At 38.1% G+C, this 16,220-nt stretch overlaps 1 protein-coding gene across 1 annotated transcript; it reads left to right on the plus strand.

The window, feature by feature from the left end:
• The first annotated feature begins 51 nt into the window (after window positions 1-51).
• On the plus strand, window positions 52-16,220 carry LOC126375977 (DNA replication ATP-dependent helicase/nuclease DNA2). Its single transcript, XM_050023105.1, has 22 exons — window positions 52-204; window positions 275-920; window positions 1,103-1,269; window positions 2,400-2,536; window positions 3,073-3,283; window positions 3,852-4,079; window positions 4,310-4,442; window positions 5,129-5,288; window positions 5,803-5,918; window positions 6,502-6,622; window positions 8,961-9,149; window positions 9,493-9,593; window positions 9,761-9,902; window positions 10,501-10,635; window positions 10,757-10,923; window positions 11,969-12,074; window positions 12,525-12,660; window positions 13,181-13,374; window positions 13,884-14,067; window positions 14,616-14,786; window positions 15,296-15,481; window positions 15,920-16,220. The coding sequence occupies exons 1-22, from the start codon at window positions 178-180 to the stop codon at window positions 16,118-16,120; spliced, it is 3,858 nt and encodes a 1,285-aa protein (XP_049879062.1). The 5' UTR covers window positions 52-177; the 3' UTR covers window positions 16,121-16,220.

Consider the following 16,220-nt stretch of genomic DNA (forward strand, 5'->3'; position numbering starts at 1 on the left):
GGCTTGCTGGCGTGAATATGTGTGTCATAAAAAAAAAGAATGTCAAATCCATGGTCAAATTTAAAAATACGACAGCTATGTAGCGCGGGATTTTTACCCACTTGTGATTTGCCTTACAGTTTTATGCTTTTATTATAATTCGTGAACTCTTTCTGATCATGCAAAGTGCAGTACAAGATGCCTAAAATATTGAGTCTAAAAAAGGTATAGTTTCCTTCGTGTACAGTATTTATTTTTAACAAACAATGTCACTTACCAGTTGTCCTGTTTTCAGTCTCAACAGGCTGCTCCTCCGAAGAACCAAAAACCCATTACGCAGTTTTTCAAGCAGGCCAATGCAACTGCCTCGCAGAATCCGAAAAATGTTCCCGCTAAAAGCCAGTCTTCCCAAGTAAATGGAGTGGAGAAAACATGTATCAAAAGAAAGGCATCTTCGCCAGTAATCTTAGATAGCATGGAATTTGTTGGTGATGATTGCACCGATAATGATTTAAGTACGAATTCTAGACAGGATAATAGGGTATACACTTCAAAAAAGCTTAAATGTAATGCTGATAGTACACAAAAGTCTCCTTTAAAGAATGGATTGATTAAAAAGTCACCAATGAAGGAAAATCACGGCAGGATTCAACTGTCTCCTAAGAAAAATGATGATCTTAATGCAAATAGTGAAGATTCTCAAAATAGTAAAATGGGAGTAAAAGATAGATTGCCACTGACTCCTATAAAAATTACAGCAAATAGAGATGAAGGAAATAATAGTCAAATAAGCTGTAATAGTGCCAGTGATCATAAATCAAGCTGTATAGAACAAGACAATCATGTTGAAAAAAAAATTACTCCTAAAAAGATTTTACAATTTGATGACTGTGATAAAGATATCAAAAATGATAGAACCCCAAAGAAAAGCCCTGCAAAAGGTAATATTATTTTCAATATATTTTATAATGGTAAAGTTTGAATTTATTGAATCCAAATCTGATGTGGTATCATAATAATAGGAAAAAGTTGTCCTATACTAATATTATCTTTAAATTATTTACTGCATAACTTCAATAGATATAAAAAATATTATTTCATCTAAAACTTTATTATGTTACAGTTGGAGAACTGCAAACTGCCAGAATAATTTCTTTAAGAACTCCTGATAAAGTTGGTCACAATGAGCTGTCTCCATCTAAGAGTGGCTCCACTGTTAAAACCCTCGAGTTCAGTCCTGGAACTCTTGACGGGTTTGGTGACCAGTGGGATTTTGATGATGTTGCTGAGGTATTGTATTTGAAATAGTACCATAAAATAGTAGGATCTTAGATTTTATATTAAGCCCATCTGTATAGTCTGTTTTCTTTATACTGCTTTTGTCTGCATACAACATGCAAATAAATATAGCAAGTACAATATCATATATAACTAATTTGATACTTTCAGATATAAGCTTACCCATTTTAGGATAAAGAAACCTAAGTTGCTGGTCAGGAATCATAAAAAATGTTTTAAAAGTAATTGGTGCAATTCCAAAACTAAAAAAGAACATTTGTATTTAGTCTTATAAAAGTTCTTTTTTTTTGTTATGACATATGTTTTCTATCTAAACTATCAATAAATATAAACGAATTAAGCTTACAAGTGAGCAGCAAATGTTATTTTAATTCACAACTTTATTGATTTATGATAGAAAATTGCTTTTTAAATTTATTGCTTCTATGTGGCATTTTTAACAGGGTTTAATATACCTAAAAATCAATATTGCAATTTGACATTTGTGTATATAAAAGTAAGTGCGTAATGTCAAGAAATGTTAAATAGCAATATTGCTTTTTTAACCCCCTAGAACATTTGCTTTAATGTTCAATAGGCTTAAAAATATATAATACTGGGTGTTAGTGACATCGTAACGAATACTGAGGGGGATGATTCAGACCATGATTCTGAGTTAAAATCAAGTGGAATTTTCCGTCGCAAAATTCATGATTTTTTTTTAGTTTTTTTAAATTATTTTCAATTCTATACTTTTGCGATGGAAAATTCCACTTGATATTAACTCAGAATATTCAGACGAATCATCCCTCTCAGTATTCGTTACGATGACACTTACACCCCGTACAAGTACATACGGTAGCCATATAAGTAGGTATGGGTGTTAGTGACACCGTAACGAATACTGAGGGGGATGGTTCAGACCATGATTCTGAGTTGATATCAAGTGGAATTTCGTGTCAAAAAATTCATGAAAATTTTTCTTTTCTTTTTAATTATTTTCCAATCCATACTTTTGCGACGGAAATTTCTACTTGATATCAACTCAGAATCATGGCCTGAACCACCCCTCAAAGTTTTCGTTACGATGTCACTAACACCCTGTATAATTAATGTCTACAAAAAAGTATGGTCTCCTTCAGGATTGTGCTGAAGACTTGGACCTGTCAATCATGCAGAGGTGTGAAGTACTGTCGGTGACACAGCATCAGGGCAGACTGGAACTCAGACTGAAGAATGCCAGCAGCAACAGGGGCACTTGCTATGTTGAAGGAGTATGGTATGTGGAATGGGATGTTTTATTGAGTCACTAAAGCTAATGAAAATTAAAAAAAATGTTATGTCATATCATAAAAAAACAGGTTTTTAAACATAAACAGTTTTAGGCATTGATGTATATAGTAAATTATAAGTATCTTCAAGTTGTTATGTTATGTGTAAAGATGAGGAATTAGAAAAGCAGTTTCTCCAACAACTTTTTGCTACATCCATGGAAAAACTGCGCCCTACGGTGACCTAAGAAAAGCATTTTTTTAATAACATTTATTGCTTCTCAGGTTAGGTCTAATAATGTCTGGAGGTTTAAAAGGCAACATAGAAACAATTCATCTAAAAAGGCAATATTGCAAATATTTGCGCATGTAAAAGTAAGTGCGCCATGTCAACAAATGTCAAATAGCAATATTGCCCTTTTAAATTGCAATATTGGTTCTTAGCTGAATTACTTGAATGTGGCCATTTTAGACCCCCCTGGTTTGATTTCCTTTGCCTAGTGAAGGACGGTAACCATCTTTAATAATATTAAGTACTTCTCAGGCTAGACACGCCGATATCTCCCGGCGAAGTGATCAGTGTGATCGCCTCTCGCAACTCCTCTGGTCAGTTCTACGTGGGCAACGCTGCAGGGCTGATCTCCTTACGACCCGACCACCTGATGTCGTCCACCAGTGTCGTCGCCGGGGTGTTTTGTAAGAGGAAGGCGGTTTTACAAGAGCGATGGCGGGGAATAGACGCCGGGAATAATGCTGTGAGTAATTGATTATACTATTGTACAAACATTTACTTAGTTACTTTTTCTTTTTATTATGAAACACATAGTTTACGCTTATGGGAAATAGCGGGCACAAGCAGAGAGTATGAAATTCCATTTGCTTCGATTTTAATTTAAAAATATAATATCGTGAGAATATGCTAATCTTAAATGTTTGTGAACAATACTTATTCTCTGGATTAGTTTGAAAACGACAGCCTATAGTATATTTTTTGCTACTGGCTACAGGGGGATTAAAAAGGCCATATCGAAACAATTCATCTAAAAAAGCAATATTGCAATTTGATATTTGCGCATATAAAAGTAACTGAGCCATGCAAACAAATGTTAAAATGCAATATTGCTTTTTTTAGATGAATTGCTTCGATGTGGCCTTTTTCCACCCCTCTGATCTTGTGGGCTTCTGTCTATTACTACGCTCTCTTCATTTACACGTACCTACAGAAACAAGCATACATACATACAAATATTAGGTTTTATAGGCAGAAGTCTCTGTTAACTGGGCATATCATATTTCAGTAACAACTCAAAATTTTCTTTTTAGATGACAATAGGAATATTAATTCACGAGTTAGTGCAAAAAGCTCTCACACAAAACATCATGGACTATGCAAAACTACGCACAGAAGCAGACAGTATCATAAAGGATTCCGTACAAATGCTCTACGACTCGGGACTTAGTGAAGAAGAAGCGAGCTCTACTATGCAGATATACCTCCAACCATTGGCTGACTTCATGCAGACTTATGTAGCTAAATCTCCTCTTAGTAAGGTAAGGAAGAGAGAGAACTGAGTTTTTTTCATACCTTCATAAAATATTGAAAAGAAGGGCAAGAAATGAAAGGGAAAAGGAAGATAAAAGGTTTCGAAAATCGAAACGGTACAGAGACTGAAAAATTACTCATTTGGTAAAAAAAGAAATGGCGAAGTTATAATGTACATTATAGAGAGAGAGACATACAATCGGACATCCTCCGATTCAACATCGGTTTTTTATTTCAGCAACCACAGAAAGATCAGTGGAATGGCCATATAGACAAGGTGTTAGATATTGAAGAAAATATTTGCTGCCCGCAACTTGGCCTGAAAGGGAAAATTGATGCTACTTTACAAGTCACTATACACGACCGCAAAGGTATTTTTGAACGGTATTATTTTCATTGGTGGTGTTTGGGCTAGTAGCCTGGTACCAACGGCGTAACAGTGCCTTCCGAAGCACGGTAGAGGAGTATACTTCATACGCCGTACGGTTGATTGAGGGAAGGCTGCGTTGGGGGGTAGGGTGTTAGTGACATCGTAACGAAAACTTCGAGGGATGATTCAGACCATGATTCTGAGTTGATATCAAGTGGAATTTCCCGTCGCAAAAGTATGGAACTGAAAATAACTAAAAAAAATTGAAAACACAAAATTTTCCGACAGGAAATTCCACTTGATATTAACTCAGAATCATGGTCTGAATCATCCCCCTGAGCATTCGTTACGATGTCACTAACACCCTGTATGTATTATATTTATTGGTCTTGTTACTAAGGTATATTTTTGTTATTTTTTTTGTTGCAACGAAAACACAAAAAAAAGATTAATTTATTTTTATTAATTGGTCATCCTCATACTTCAGTAGAGATAATATTTCTCTTCAAAGGCCATTATTACAAAATTATGAAACAGTATGAACTTTGTTACTGTAGTTTCAAATAGGACAAATGAGATACTTTTTATGAAACGCCAAAACGAATTTTTTCTGTTGGATTTGTATTGGATTTTTCTACTGTCAAAGTAGTTTTACTTTACTACATATAATTTTCATGATGTGATCAGGTCGCGAACGCAGTACAGTCCCGCTAGAAATCAAGAGCGGCCGCGCGTCAGTGTCGGCGGAGCACCGCGGGCAGCTGGTGCTGTACAATATGATGCTGAGCCTGCAACGAGGGCAGGACCCAACCACAGCGGCACAGAGCGGCCTGCTACTCTACTTGAAGTGAGCATCCTTCTGTCTCACCACAAACAAAAACAAAACTTATACTTTCTAAACTGTTTCGCCTTCTTTACAATACAATATAAAACTCTTATTGACCAAGCCAATAAGAAAAATAACAGTAAATCATGAAAGTACATAAAAGTGTCTACGTTAAAGTGTTATTTACATAGCCATGGAGCGGCGAAATAATTAATGTATAAACACTACATCCTGATTAATGTTATTAATCTTCTACATTGACACGCAATAGTGGTAACTCTCTCTCTCTCTCTCTCTCTCTCTCTCTCTCCCCCCCCCCCTCTCACCCCCTCTCTGTCTCTATCTAAACCTGCTTTTCTGGAGCGGCTAAATGATGGATATCCCCATCTATCAGATACAGGATGTTAATGTTATTAATCTTCTACTCACTACATAGAAACGCAATAGCGGTGACTCTCCCTCTCTCCCTCTCTCTCTCTCTCTCTCTCTCTCTCTCTCTCTGTCTAAACCTAGTTTTCTAATGGGTTCCGTGCAGGGAGCGTGTGGACCTCCGCCAAGTGAGCTGCGGTTACCCGGAGAGGCGAGACCTGCTGATGCTACGGAACCAACTCGTGCGTCACCTTGCCGTTGGACCGCAGGATATTGACCCTGGTGAGTTATACCGATTAAGTGATTATCATGTCAATTTAATTAAATTCTTGATTAATGGCTTTTGTTTGCATGTCTTTTTATCAGAAAACGTCGTCGTTTGGTTAATGTCGGCAACAACTTAACTTCAACTTTTCTGAACAATTATTCTTACTTAAGTATAACACATCACGTAAGCTCACGACTACATTATCAATCGGTCTAGTCAGAGGTACTACATGCACAGCAAGATGAAATGAGTACCCACGCTTCACTGAGTTCACTGTGCGCACAGATAAATTCCTATTTATTTGCGCTACACTGCAATATGTACACTCTATCAAAGGCTGTCGAAGAGATTGTTTGGCTTTACTCTTGCAACTTTACTATTAAGTTACTTTTTTGTAGTCGTGACGTGAGTAGTTAATGCCATTTGAGGTAAACCTTCAAAAAAACCACGTTAAAAAAGTGTTTTAACACAAAACGTAACACAGTGTAAGTGTTATGTTTGTATGTTTATTACGCAATGAAGTATATTTGATATTATAAGTTAATTCTTGGTAAATCGATCGAAACAATCACAAACGTCGTACGTATCTCTTTACAGAACAAGTAACGGACATCGAAGAAGCGGTGGGCGTCCTTCAACAGAAGTTGCCAGAGCCGGTGCATCATCACAACGCCTGCTCCAAGTGTCCATACCTCACAATTTGCTCCCTACATCTTTGGTAAGACTACTACATCTTATGATAGATAAATACAGATAGGTTTTTCTAGGTACCAACAAAATATTTAACAGCATGTACGGGGTCAATGTAAACAGCATAATATTTCCGTTCAAAGTTACCGCGTAAGGATTTTAACTCTTCCAGCCGCTTACTTGGCTCGTTATCGTCTAGCAAACCGCTGCCTATAGCAGCTAAAAGATTCAATTACGTCATTATTAAGCAGAGGTTAACTTTCAACAAATAGTAAACAATTTGATTAAAGTTTGAAATTGTATTTTAGATCAAGAAAAAGTGCAATGTTTGTGCGTTAATTTCACAAAAGTGTATCACCAAACGTATTTATGAAGATAAAATGACTGAAAACAAACTAAACACTCCAAAGACATTCCATAAAAGTTCGCCAGATATTTTAATATATTCTGAAGATGAAAAAACAACTAGAGAGTTTGAAGTTACTCTGAAAAAAGTTGTAGATTACGATAGATATACTATATATCCTATATCTAAAGATATATTAACGAGCGGTGTTTGGAAAGGAAAATGTGCTTTATTGTGTATCATAGGCAATATTGGAGAAAATGGACTTTTACTGCTGGAATATTTCCAACAAGGAGGCACAATTTTTGCTTTGCACTCAGATTTTATACAAACTTTACTACCTAAATATATTTTTGAAGGTAAAGAAGAAAAATTACCCTTTACTTACGACAAATGGCACTCGGTTGAAATGATTATTAATGTTTTAAAAAACAATGAAATATTAAATGAATCTACCGAACAAAAGTTCAAAGGATGTAACCTGAAGGATGAAGTTCTTTCTTCAGAAGAAGCACATAATACCCCTTGGTTAATCCAAGTGACAGATTCAAAAACCAATGGGATTGCACTTTTCTCTCAATTATATTTAGAATCTGAAATCAGTGAAAAGAAATCAGATGAAATCCAACTACAAATTCTCCACAAACTTTTCAGAGACGTTCTAAAACTTCACACAAAGAACCTACAAGAAACTATAGAATATACTCCTGGTTATTTCTTGGGAGACAATAATCAAAAACTGGCTTTAATAAAAGGTTGGTGTCCAAACGAGAAACATATTCAAAAAGCAAATGATTTGATGATACAATGGTGCTTTGAAGGAGATACGTTTTTGAAGTCACCTTCGAAAACCTTTTTACCTATTTACTTTAATAAAAACCCTGAGGATTTCAACCACGAAGAATACTTCGCAAAACTAACGTCAAAGAAAATTGGTCGTATGCTTATATATTCCAATGTATTGACGTCAACAATGGAATTAAGTAAGGAATCCTTAGCTCATGGGGTAGCTATAGTAGCGAGCAAACAATTAAATGGCTGCGGTAGACGTTGCAACAACTGGATATCACCTTTCGGCCAAGCAGCCATTACAATACAAATCTGGCAAAAGCTATCTCCTACTTTACCTTTAGTACAACACATTGCCGCCTTAGCAGTAGTGCTTGCAATACGAAAGGGAGAGTATTCAGAATTGGATATTAGAATCAAATGGCCCAACGATATTTACTACGGTCGTGACGTCAAAATCGGTGGTATTGTTACCACGGCCAGTTGTATGCTTGATGATGTCATAATTAGTATAGGTACGGGAGTAAACATCTCTAATACAGTTCCGACTAATTGTGTTAACAGCATTATTGAAGAGTACAATAGTAAACATAACAAAAGTCTTGAGAAGATTTCTACAGAAAGTTTCTTAGCTAAATATTGCTCGGAACTAGAACGGATTCTAGACTATATAACGTCAGAAAGTGGGATAGAATTCTTCTTAGAAAACTACTACAGGTATTGGTTACATAGTAATGAAGAGATACGAATCAAAAGCGAAGAAAGGTCAGATACAATGCAAGGAATAATTTCGGGGGTGGATTCCGCGGGTTGGCTGCTAGTGAAGACTCCTCAAGGCGAAATAACAGTTGCACCCGATGGCAACACATTCGATATGATGAATGGACTGATCGCTCCTAAGAAATAGGGTTTATATTTGGTGATTTTTTTAATTGTTTGTAATAAAATTGGGAACGGAGTTATGTTGTTTCCTTTAGATCCTTTTTAGGCGTCATCCATTAAAAATCATTGGTGCATTGGACTTTCCTTTCCGATCTTGTGCTGTTTATCATCTCTAGAACGTTTGGAACAAGCCATCAGACAGTGTTTTGGTGCCTTATCGTACGATTGTCTCCGTTCTCTTTGAGGTGACTAGGAGTAGACCTGAAGTCCTGCTTGAATCTTAGCCTGATACCCTAGTCTAGCATGTGCTCTAATATTAAGACCACAAGGAACTCGTTATTTTTTCTAGGCACACAGAAGGCCCAAGTGTCTCAGACTCTCATCCACTAGTTAAACTACGGGAGCAAGCGTTAGGACACCTTACACCTCAACATATAGAGTACTTTCTGCATTGGACGGCGTTGCTTCGTATGGAGGAGCGAGAGCAGATGAAATCCGCGCCTTTACATGCTCTGTGGACTGACAGTGTCGAGAAAAGGTGAGGATAAAGTTATCATCTTCCTGGCGTTATTTAAAATTATACCTGTCTTTTTCTAATCCGCAGAATATAAAAAGAACGGGTAATCGATAGGCTAAAAATGTATGGAACACATGTAAATTTTAGGCTATGGTTTAGGAACGTTGTTGGCGTATAACCCGATATTAGGAGGTGTCTGCTGGGATCAGCACCATTGACGCCACTATAAATATACCCTTCTAGTTGTAGTTTGAAATCCACATACATTTTGCAAAAGCCTAAACATAGAATTACATTTAACTTGGATTTAAAGGATTCCAAGTTTCGTCCGATGTTATTACATCTGTACAAATGATATTTTCAGGTCAAAACGAGGCACATGCTCAGCGAATTTAAAACTAAAATCAGTAGAAGCATCCGGAGATAGATATCTTCATGTATTTAATAGACAAGTCAGAGAAATTGGTAAGAAAATCTATAATATGTCATTCCAGGCCTTACCTTAAGAAGTTTTCTGTTCTGTAATTGTTTGGTGACCCTAATAAAGTGAAAAAAAAAAACATGTATAAAATCATCTGTACAAATAAAGAAGAAATCATAAAACCAATTTGTTATTTTGGACTTTATTTCAGAAACTTTAAATAGTAATAGTAAAGCAATAAGTGGTCCCCAAGAGGGTGAATTTTCTATAGTAAGTATCGACAGTCGACCGTGGATCGCCGCGGGCGTCATAGCTGTGGCTAAGGAGAGAGAAATCGGCATAATATTGGAGAGGTAAGTTATCAATATATTACGACACGACAATTTTGTAGGGAATATTTCATTCATAAATGCTTTGACGATTATTGAATATCTTTATAAGAGTTTAGTAACGCATAAGAATAGAATAACTCACTTTACTCTCCTTCTGGGACAAACGGCTTTAAATCGATCTTATTGGAGAAATAATATTGAATAAGCCAGTGCCAAAGCTTTTTTGGCGGGCACAAAACACAGTCAAACAATCTCATGATTTCCTCATTACAAAACGAAGACTAAGATAAAACCAGGTTTAAAATTAAGTCCAAGACACGAACGAAGTCCACAGCTTTTACTAGAATTAATTGACAAGTTGTTATATTTCTATGCAAAATCAGCGACACTAGCGCCGCTAGACTTCTTTCGTGACACGCTCTATATTTTAAACCTGGTATTATCTTTAGTCTTCGTTTTGTAATTTATTTATTTGTCCCGTCTTAACAAGAGCTGCGAGTTCAAGTCCCGTCCGAATCAGATTTATTTTTCGATTAAAATTTTCTCTTTGTGAGTTTCCCTAAGCACGGGTAAGTGCTATAAAAACAAAAATATCTCCTTGTTTTTATTTATTTCCCAGAGATCTCAGTCGTAGACTAAGCAAAGACACATCATTCCACATAGATACGTATGAATCGTATGCTACAACAGTCGCCAATCTGACAAATCTTGGCGTTCTGTTGGAAGACAGTGAACGGTCAGCGAGACTTAGAAAGTGAGTTGCTAATGCTTCATTATTCCATCCAACAACATACAAAGAACACACAAAAACATACTAACTACATAAACTATCCCCTATTTCATTTCCAATTTCATTTATATAATTTCTCTTTCAGATTTATAATAGACAAGGAACCGCCAGGATGCCGACGTAAATTGCCTCGTGAAATAGGTCCACTGGTTCTTGAACTGTTGAAACCTATGAACAGAGACCAACAGAGAGCTGTGCTGGACGCTCTCTCCGCTCCGGACTACGCATTACTGCAAGGACTGCCTGGCACTGGTAACTAGATTTATTCTTATTTTTATCTTATCTACAGATAGTACTTCCCCTCAGCTGAAATGCCAGTCGTGCGGATGCTATTGCCGCTCCCATATTGGACTTTTCAGCCATACAAGACGTTGCCACAAGAACGCTGTATAAATCATCTGATCAAGATGTAAAGGCCTATGATGACAGACTACACAGTCCACAGTGCAGCCTTCACTAGCAGTTGGCTCGACCATTATAGACGGCGATACGGCTAACCACCTATCACCTAACAGAAAGCTCAGTGAGGTGTGGGTACTTAGTTCATCTTGCGATGGATATACCTCTGACTTGTGTTATCTTATCTACACACTCATGTATGTGTAAACTGACCCTCGCAATATCTTGATAATGTGATCCACCCGGTTTCGGCTACGGCGACTGCTTCAATTCCGACGTTCATGTGCTCGCATGTGGCTTATATAGCCAATCTTGTTGGGAACGATCCTCGCACATTGCGGGCATACACACCATTTAAATAAGTATAGGTCGGGCTTTTCATAGTGCTTGGCTTCAAGCTCGAAGCGCCGTTGAATAAAAAAATATGCGTGAGTAGAGATGGGGTAGAGCCGTAGGTAATAAGAATAGGACTTGCAGTCACTTTTGACACGAAGTCCTAAGATGGATATTCATGTGCCGAACGGTGACGTTGATAAGACTATCTCCCGTTTGGTGGTTCATCATGTTAGAAATATCACCGGGAAGATAAGCAGGTGCACGTATTTTAGCATAGAAGTTATCTTATCTTATCTAGCCTAAAGTGTCCCACTGCTGGGCAAAGGCCTAGAAGAATAGAAGTTATACAAATACAAAAATATTTATTCGTGAATGTTGCGTGTTACAAGATATTACAGTGTTGTCATCAGTCTCAGCACATTCAGCCAAGAATTGGCATATGAATTTATTTATTGTTATTTTTATCATCTATTTAGTCGGAAAAAGTTTCAACATGGTCGACCACAAGGTACTAGTATTTCACTATTTAAAGTAGCGTTTGAAATAAGGTTCAATTTTGCAGGTAAAACCCAGACAATAGGCTTGCTGATACAGTTGTGTGTTGGACTCAAACAGCGGGTCCTTGTTACTGCGCACACACATTCGGCTGTCGACACAGTCCTCTCCAGGTATTTCAAGAATATATCATCATAACAGAAGCAGCTTAATATGTCCTACTATGCACAAATCTCCCTTCAAACCAGAGGGGGTATGAAGTATACTCCGTCACGATAATCTTGATTGTTCTTTACTTTCAAGTCTGTTAAATAAAAATAAATCTGTAATAAAATTGTTTCTTGTATCAAATATGAAAAATCTCGCTGAGTCTTGGTTTCAGATATAAGTAAGAGAATAAAATCTAAGTCTATGGTTTTTCTACTATGCCTCTATTGGTTGCTAAGGGAAAGCATTTTCTTAGCAGTATTGTTTTAGCCCATATCATCGCGCCTATATCCCCGAAAGAGTGGGTAGTGGTGTTTAGTATACACTTACTCTTCGCCAGCTATGTTAATTCCCATGTTTTTAACTGACTTCAAAAAGAGACGAGGTTCTATATATTTTCTTAATTTCGTTCTCAGGTTACCAGAATCAGTTAAAGTTATAAGGCTCGGTTCCGCGTCTCGCGTGGCAGCGAGTTTGTTACACCGTTGCGAGCAGAACTTGGTTGCCAAGTGCCAAAATACGAAGGAACTCGAAGAACTGTACGACTCTATGGTAAGAATTGGGTAGTTTCGTAGGTCAAAGATAAATTATGATTACTAAAAAAATACAGGTTTAAAGGTGACACAAAAGAAGTTTTATTTTTTCTGTAGGGCAAATAGGGCAGTGGTTTCCCAGTTCCCTTCCACCCAATAAAAAAAAGATAATAATTGTATGAAATTTAATAAAGGCAAATAAGTGCGACAATGTGTCAAGTTTTTTTGTCTTTTTTTTTTTTTTTTCGTGTTTTTCTTAATTTTTTTTCTTAAATGTATTTACTTATATAGAAGGCGTGGCCGCTTAGTTCATCTTGCTATGGATGTACAGTCATGAACAATATAATGTACCCACTTTAGAACCCGGTCGCACTATCATATTTGACATTTAGTGAGACAAATTAAACCGTAAATTTGTCAAAAAACTTAATGTGACGTGGTTCCAAAGTGTATACATATTAGTGTACTCGTGACCGTACCTCTGACTACCACAACTGTGTAGTAGTGAGCTTATAATTATGTTATTTCCTTGTAAACAGGAGGTAGTAGGAGTAACTTGCCTAGGAGCGGCGCACGGGATGCTCGCCCGACGCCGCTTCGACGTGTGCATCGTGGACGAGGCGACGCAGGTGCTGCAGAGCACAGTGCTGCGGCCGCTGCTGGCTGCTAACAAGTTCGTGTTGGTGGGGGACCCTCGCCAGCTGCCGCCCGTCGTCAGGAGTCGCGCTGCTAGGTAAAGTTTTTTTTTATAAAACATGACCGGCAAAACGGGCAGGCGGGCCACCTGCTGGTAAGTGGCCACCCCCGCCTATGGACATAGTCTAATCCAATCTAGCCCACAAGATCCTACTGCTGGGCAAAGGCCTCCGCTTCCTCTTTCCAGCCGCGGTCTAGTGCGTACTCCACCTGTAGTGAAGTATTCCAAAATACAAAAATATACCGTGTGCAGCCCAACTTGTAAGTGCGAGCGAGATAGATAGTCTTCCCCTTACTCCTCAGCGGCTTACGGCCATTTAAGAGTAAACTACGACCCAGAGGGGGTGAGGTCGATTACCGTTCTACACATAGTATAATCCTTTATTCTATGGCATCGTTTCATTCGCTAATTACTTTGAAATTTCGAAATTCCAATACTGTATTGAATTGGTAAGCGAACTCTGTGAAAAAGGGTATAATTGGAGATGATGAGTATATTCTGTTGTTATTTATTATCTAATCTTTACGTTATTGTCTTCACACCAGACGTCTGGGCATAGAAGACAGCTTGTTCCACCGCCTCATGAACGAGAATGCAACGACCACGATGCACCTACAATACCGCATGAACCAAGCGCTGACTGATGTCGCCAACAAAGTGGCTTACAATGGTAAACTCAAGTGTGCTAGCCACACGGTCGCGCTGGCGAGGGTGGACGTCGACTTCACGGTAATATTTCATATTAAACTTACTTTCTCAGACATGTGTCACACGATCCACAGGGCTGTTTAGCTTTTTTTAAAAAAACTCTATACAATTTAGATATCTTCGTGACTTATTGTAGATTTATCTCGTTTTACATAGACGAAGACGGGGGGGTTTAAACCTAGCTCAGAGAGTTGCCATTGTATAAGTAGTATTATTCCTTATTCTATGCTCATAAATGACGCCCAGATTGCCAGAAACAGTAGTTAAAACAGCGTCAGCAGACTTGAGGGAACCACTTTAGAGAGAATCGGCCCCGATTCAGGAGCGGATCCAGCTTCTACGTCAGGTGGGTTCACCAGGTCGCAGACAACCTATCTCCGTAGAGAATTAGATAAAATTGCAGTGATCACGCATGACCCACCCTGTCGCCAGGGGGAGGGGTCATGACCCCTCCTGGATCCGCCCATGCCCCGAATAGGCCTGAGTTAATAGTCATGCTGTCAATTGTGTTATTCCGCATCGATTATAAATACGACACCACCACCAACTTATCTCTTATTTTGTTGCAGAAACTATTGGATAAACCGTCGTGGCTGCAATTGGCTTGTAATCGAGAGCTAGTTTACGCCGCAATGTTCATAGACATGGTCTCAATGGACGTATCTCCCGACAGTGATAAAACTTGTACTAACAATGAAGAAGTCTGTGTTGTTATGGCGTTAGTAGACGCTTTAATTCAGGTGCGAATATTTGTGAACCTATTGTACCCTATAATATTTAACGTAGCATGATTAGTATGACAGCAGAACAGAGATATAGTACATCGCTTAGTGCGAAAGAGACAAGGGACATTTAGAGTAAAAAACAATAAATATGAAAGTTATACTAGTAGTCAGAACTCGGTTACGCCGCCGCGATATGTGCGGTAACAAAGTTATTCATAATAGCAACACCTGTAAAAATATACTCTTAATCATCATCTTCTTCCTAGAATTATGCCGTTTTTACCTAACCTAAGATTTGACAGGTCCGGTTTTTTACAGAAGCGACTGTCTGTCTGACCTTCCAACCCGCGAAGCAAAAACCAGCCCAACACAGGTTAGGTCACATACCTCCGAAAATGCATTTCTCGGGAATGTAGGTTTCCTCACGATGTTTTCCTTCACCGCTGAGGACATATGGATTAAAAAGTATCGTTATCTTGTTTATAACGCTACGTATAAAGTTTATTATTTATTTATAATTTCAGGGCGGGGTAACGCCATCAGACATTGGGATCATAGCGCCCTACCGCGACCAAGTGTCGCTACTCCGCCGGGCGACGTCCAACCGGGGTGTAGAGTGCAGCACGGTCGATCAGTTCCAAGGCAGGGACAAATCTGTCATCGTGTTCTCTTGTACTAAGAAAGACGGTCAGGATGACAGAAAAGTTAAGGTCAGTGATCATTCAATAGTGTTCTTCTATCGTGTGGGTTGTGAGGTGGATGACCAACCTCAGCAACCCTGGTGTCACGGTTATTATTGAGCCGCTATAGGCACTGTAACATGGCTCATGTAACGACTACGTACTTACATCAGTAAGTAGTATCCTATACCAACAACGGCTTAACCTTCCGAAGGATCATCTTAATTTCGTTGCGTTTTCTATAGAATTCTGAACAAAGGCTTACCTCTTTTTCGCAACTTTTTAAAGTCTTTCAGGCCCAATGTCGTTGCTTTCTCTTGAGCTGGTTGGCTATAGCATTGTACCAGCCGTACGTATCTACATTAAAAATTAGAGCTTATATATGTTGGACAGTGTTACAATGATGAGGAAACAAGTATATATGAAAAATCGTAAATAAGAATACTGCAATTTGTATTTTCTTTTCAGGAAGGCGAGATTCTCAACGACCAACGTCGCTTAGCAGTAAGCGTAACTCGGGCAAAGCACAAACTGCTAGTCGTTGGACACTCAAACGCTTTACGACGATACATGCCTATGCAGCGGCTAATAGAAGCCTGCAGACCACTGCCTTTGGATAAACAAGCAATAGATCATGTAGTTAATAAGTATAAGAATGATTTTGTATGAGACTATGTAATTTTGGTACTAATAAGTGCCTTATTAAGTTGTGAAGAATGTACAATTTTAATTATGTATTTGACTGAATATATTGATACAGTATTTTCTA

Source organism: Pectinophora gossypiella, chromosome 20 (genome assembly GCF_024362695.1).
Source record: "Pectinophora gossypiella chromosome 20, ilPecGoss1.1, whole genome shotgun sequence".
Taxonomy (NCBI): Eukaryota; Metazoa; Arthropoda; class Insecta; order Lepidoptera; family Gelechiidae; genus Pectinophora; species Pectinophora gossypiella.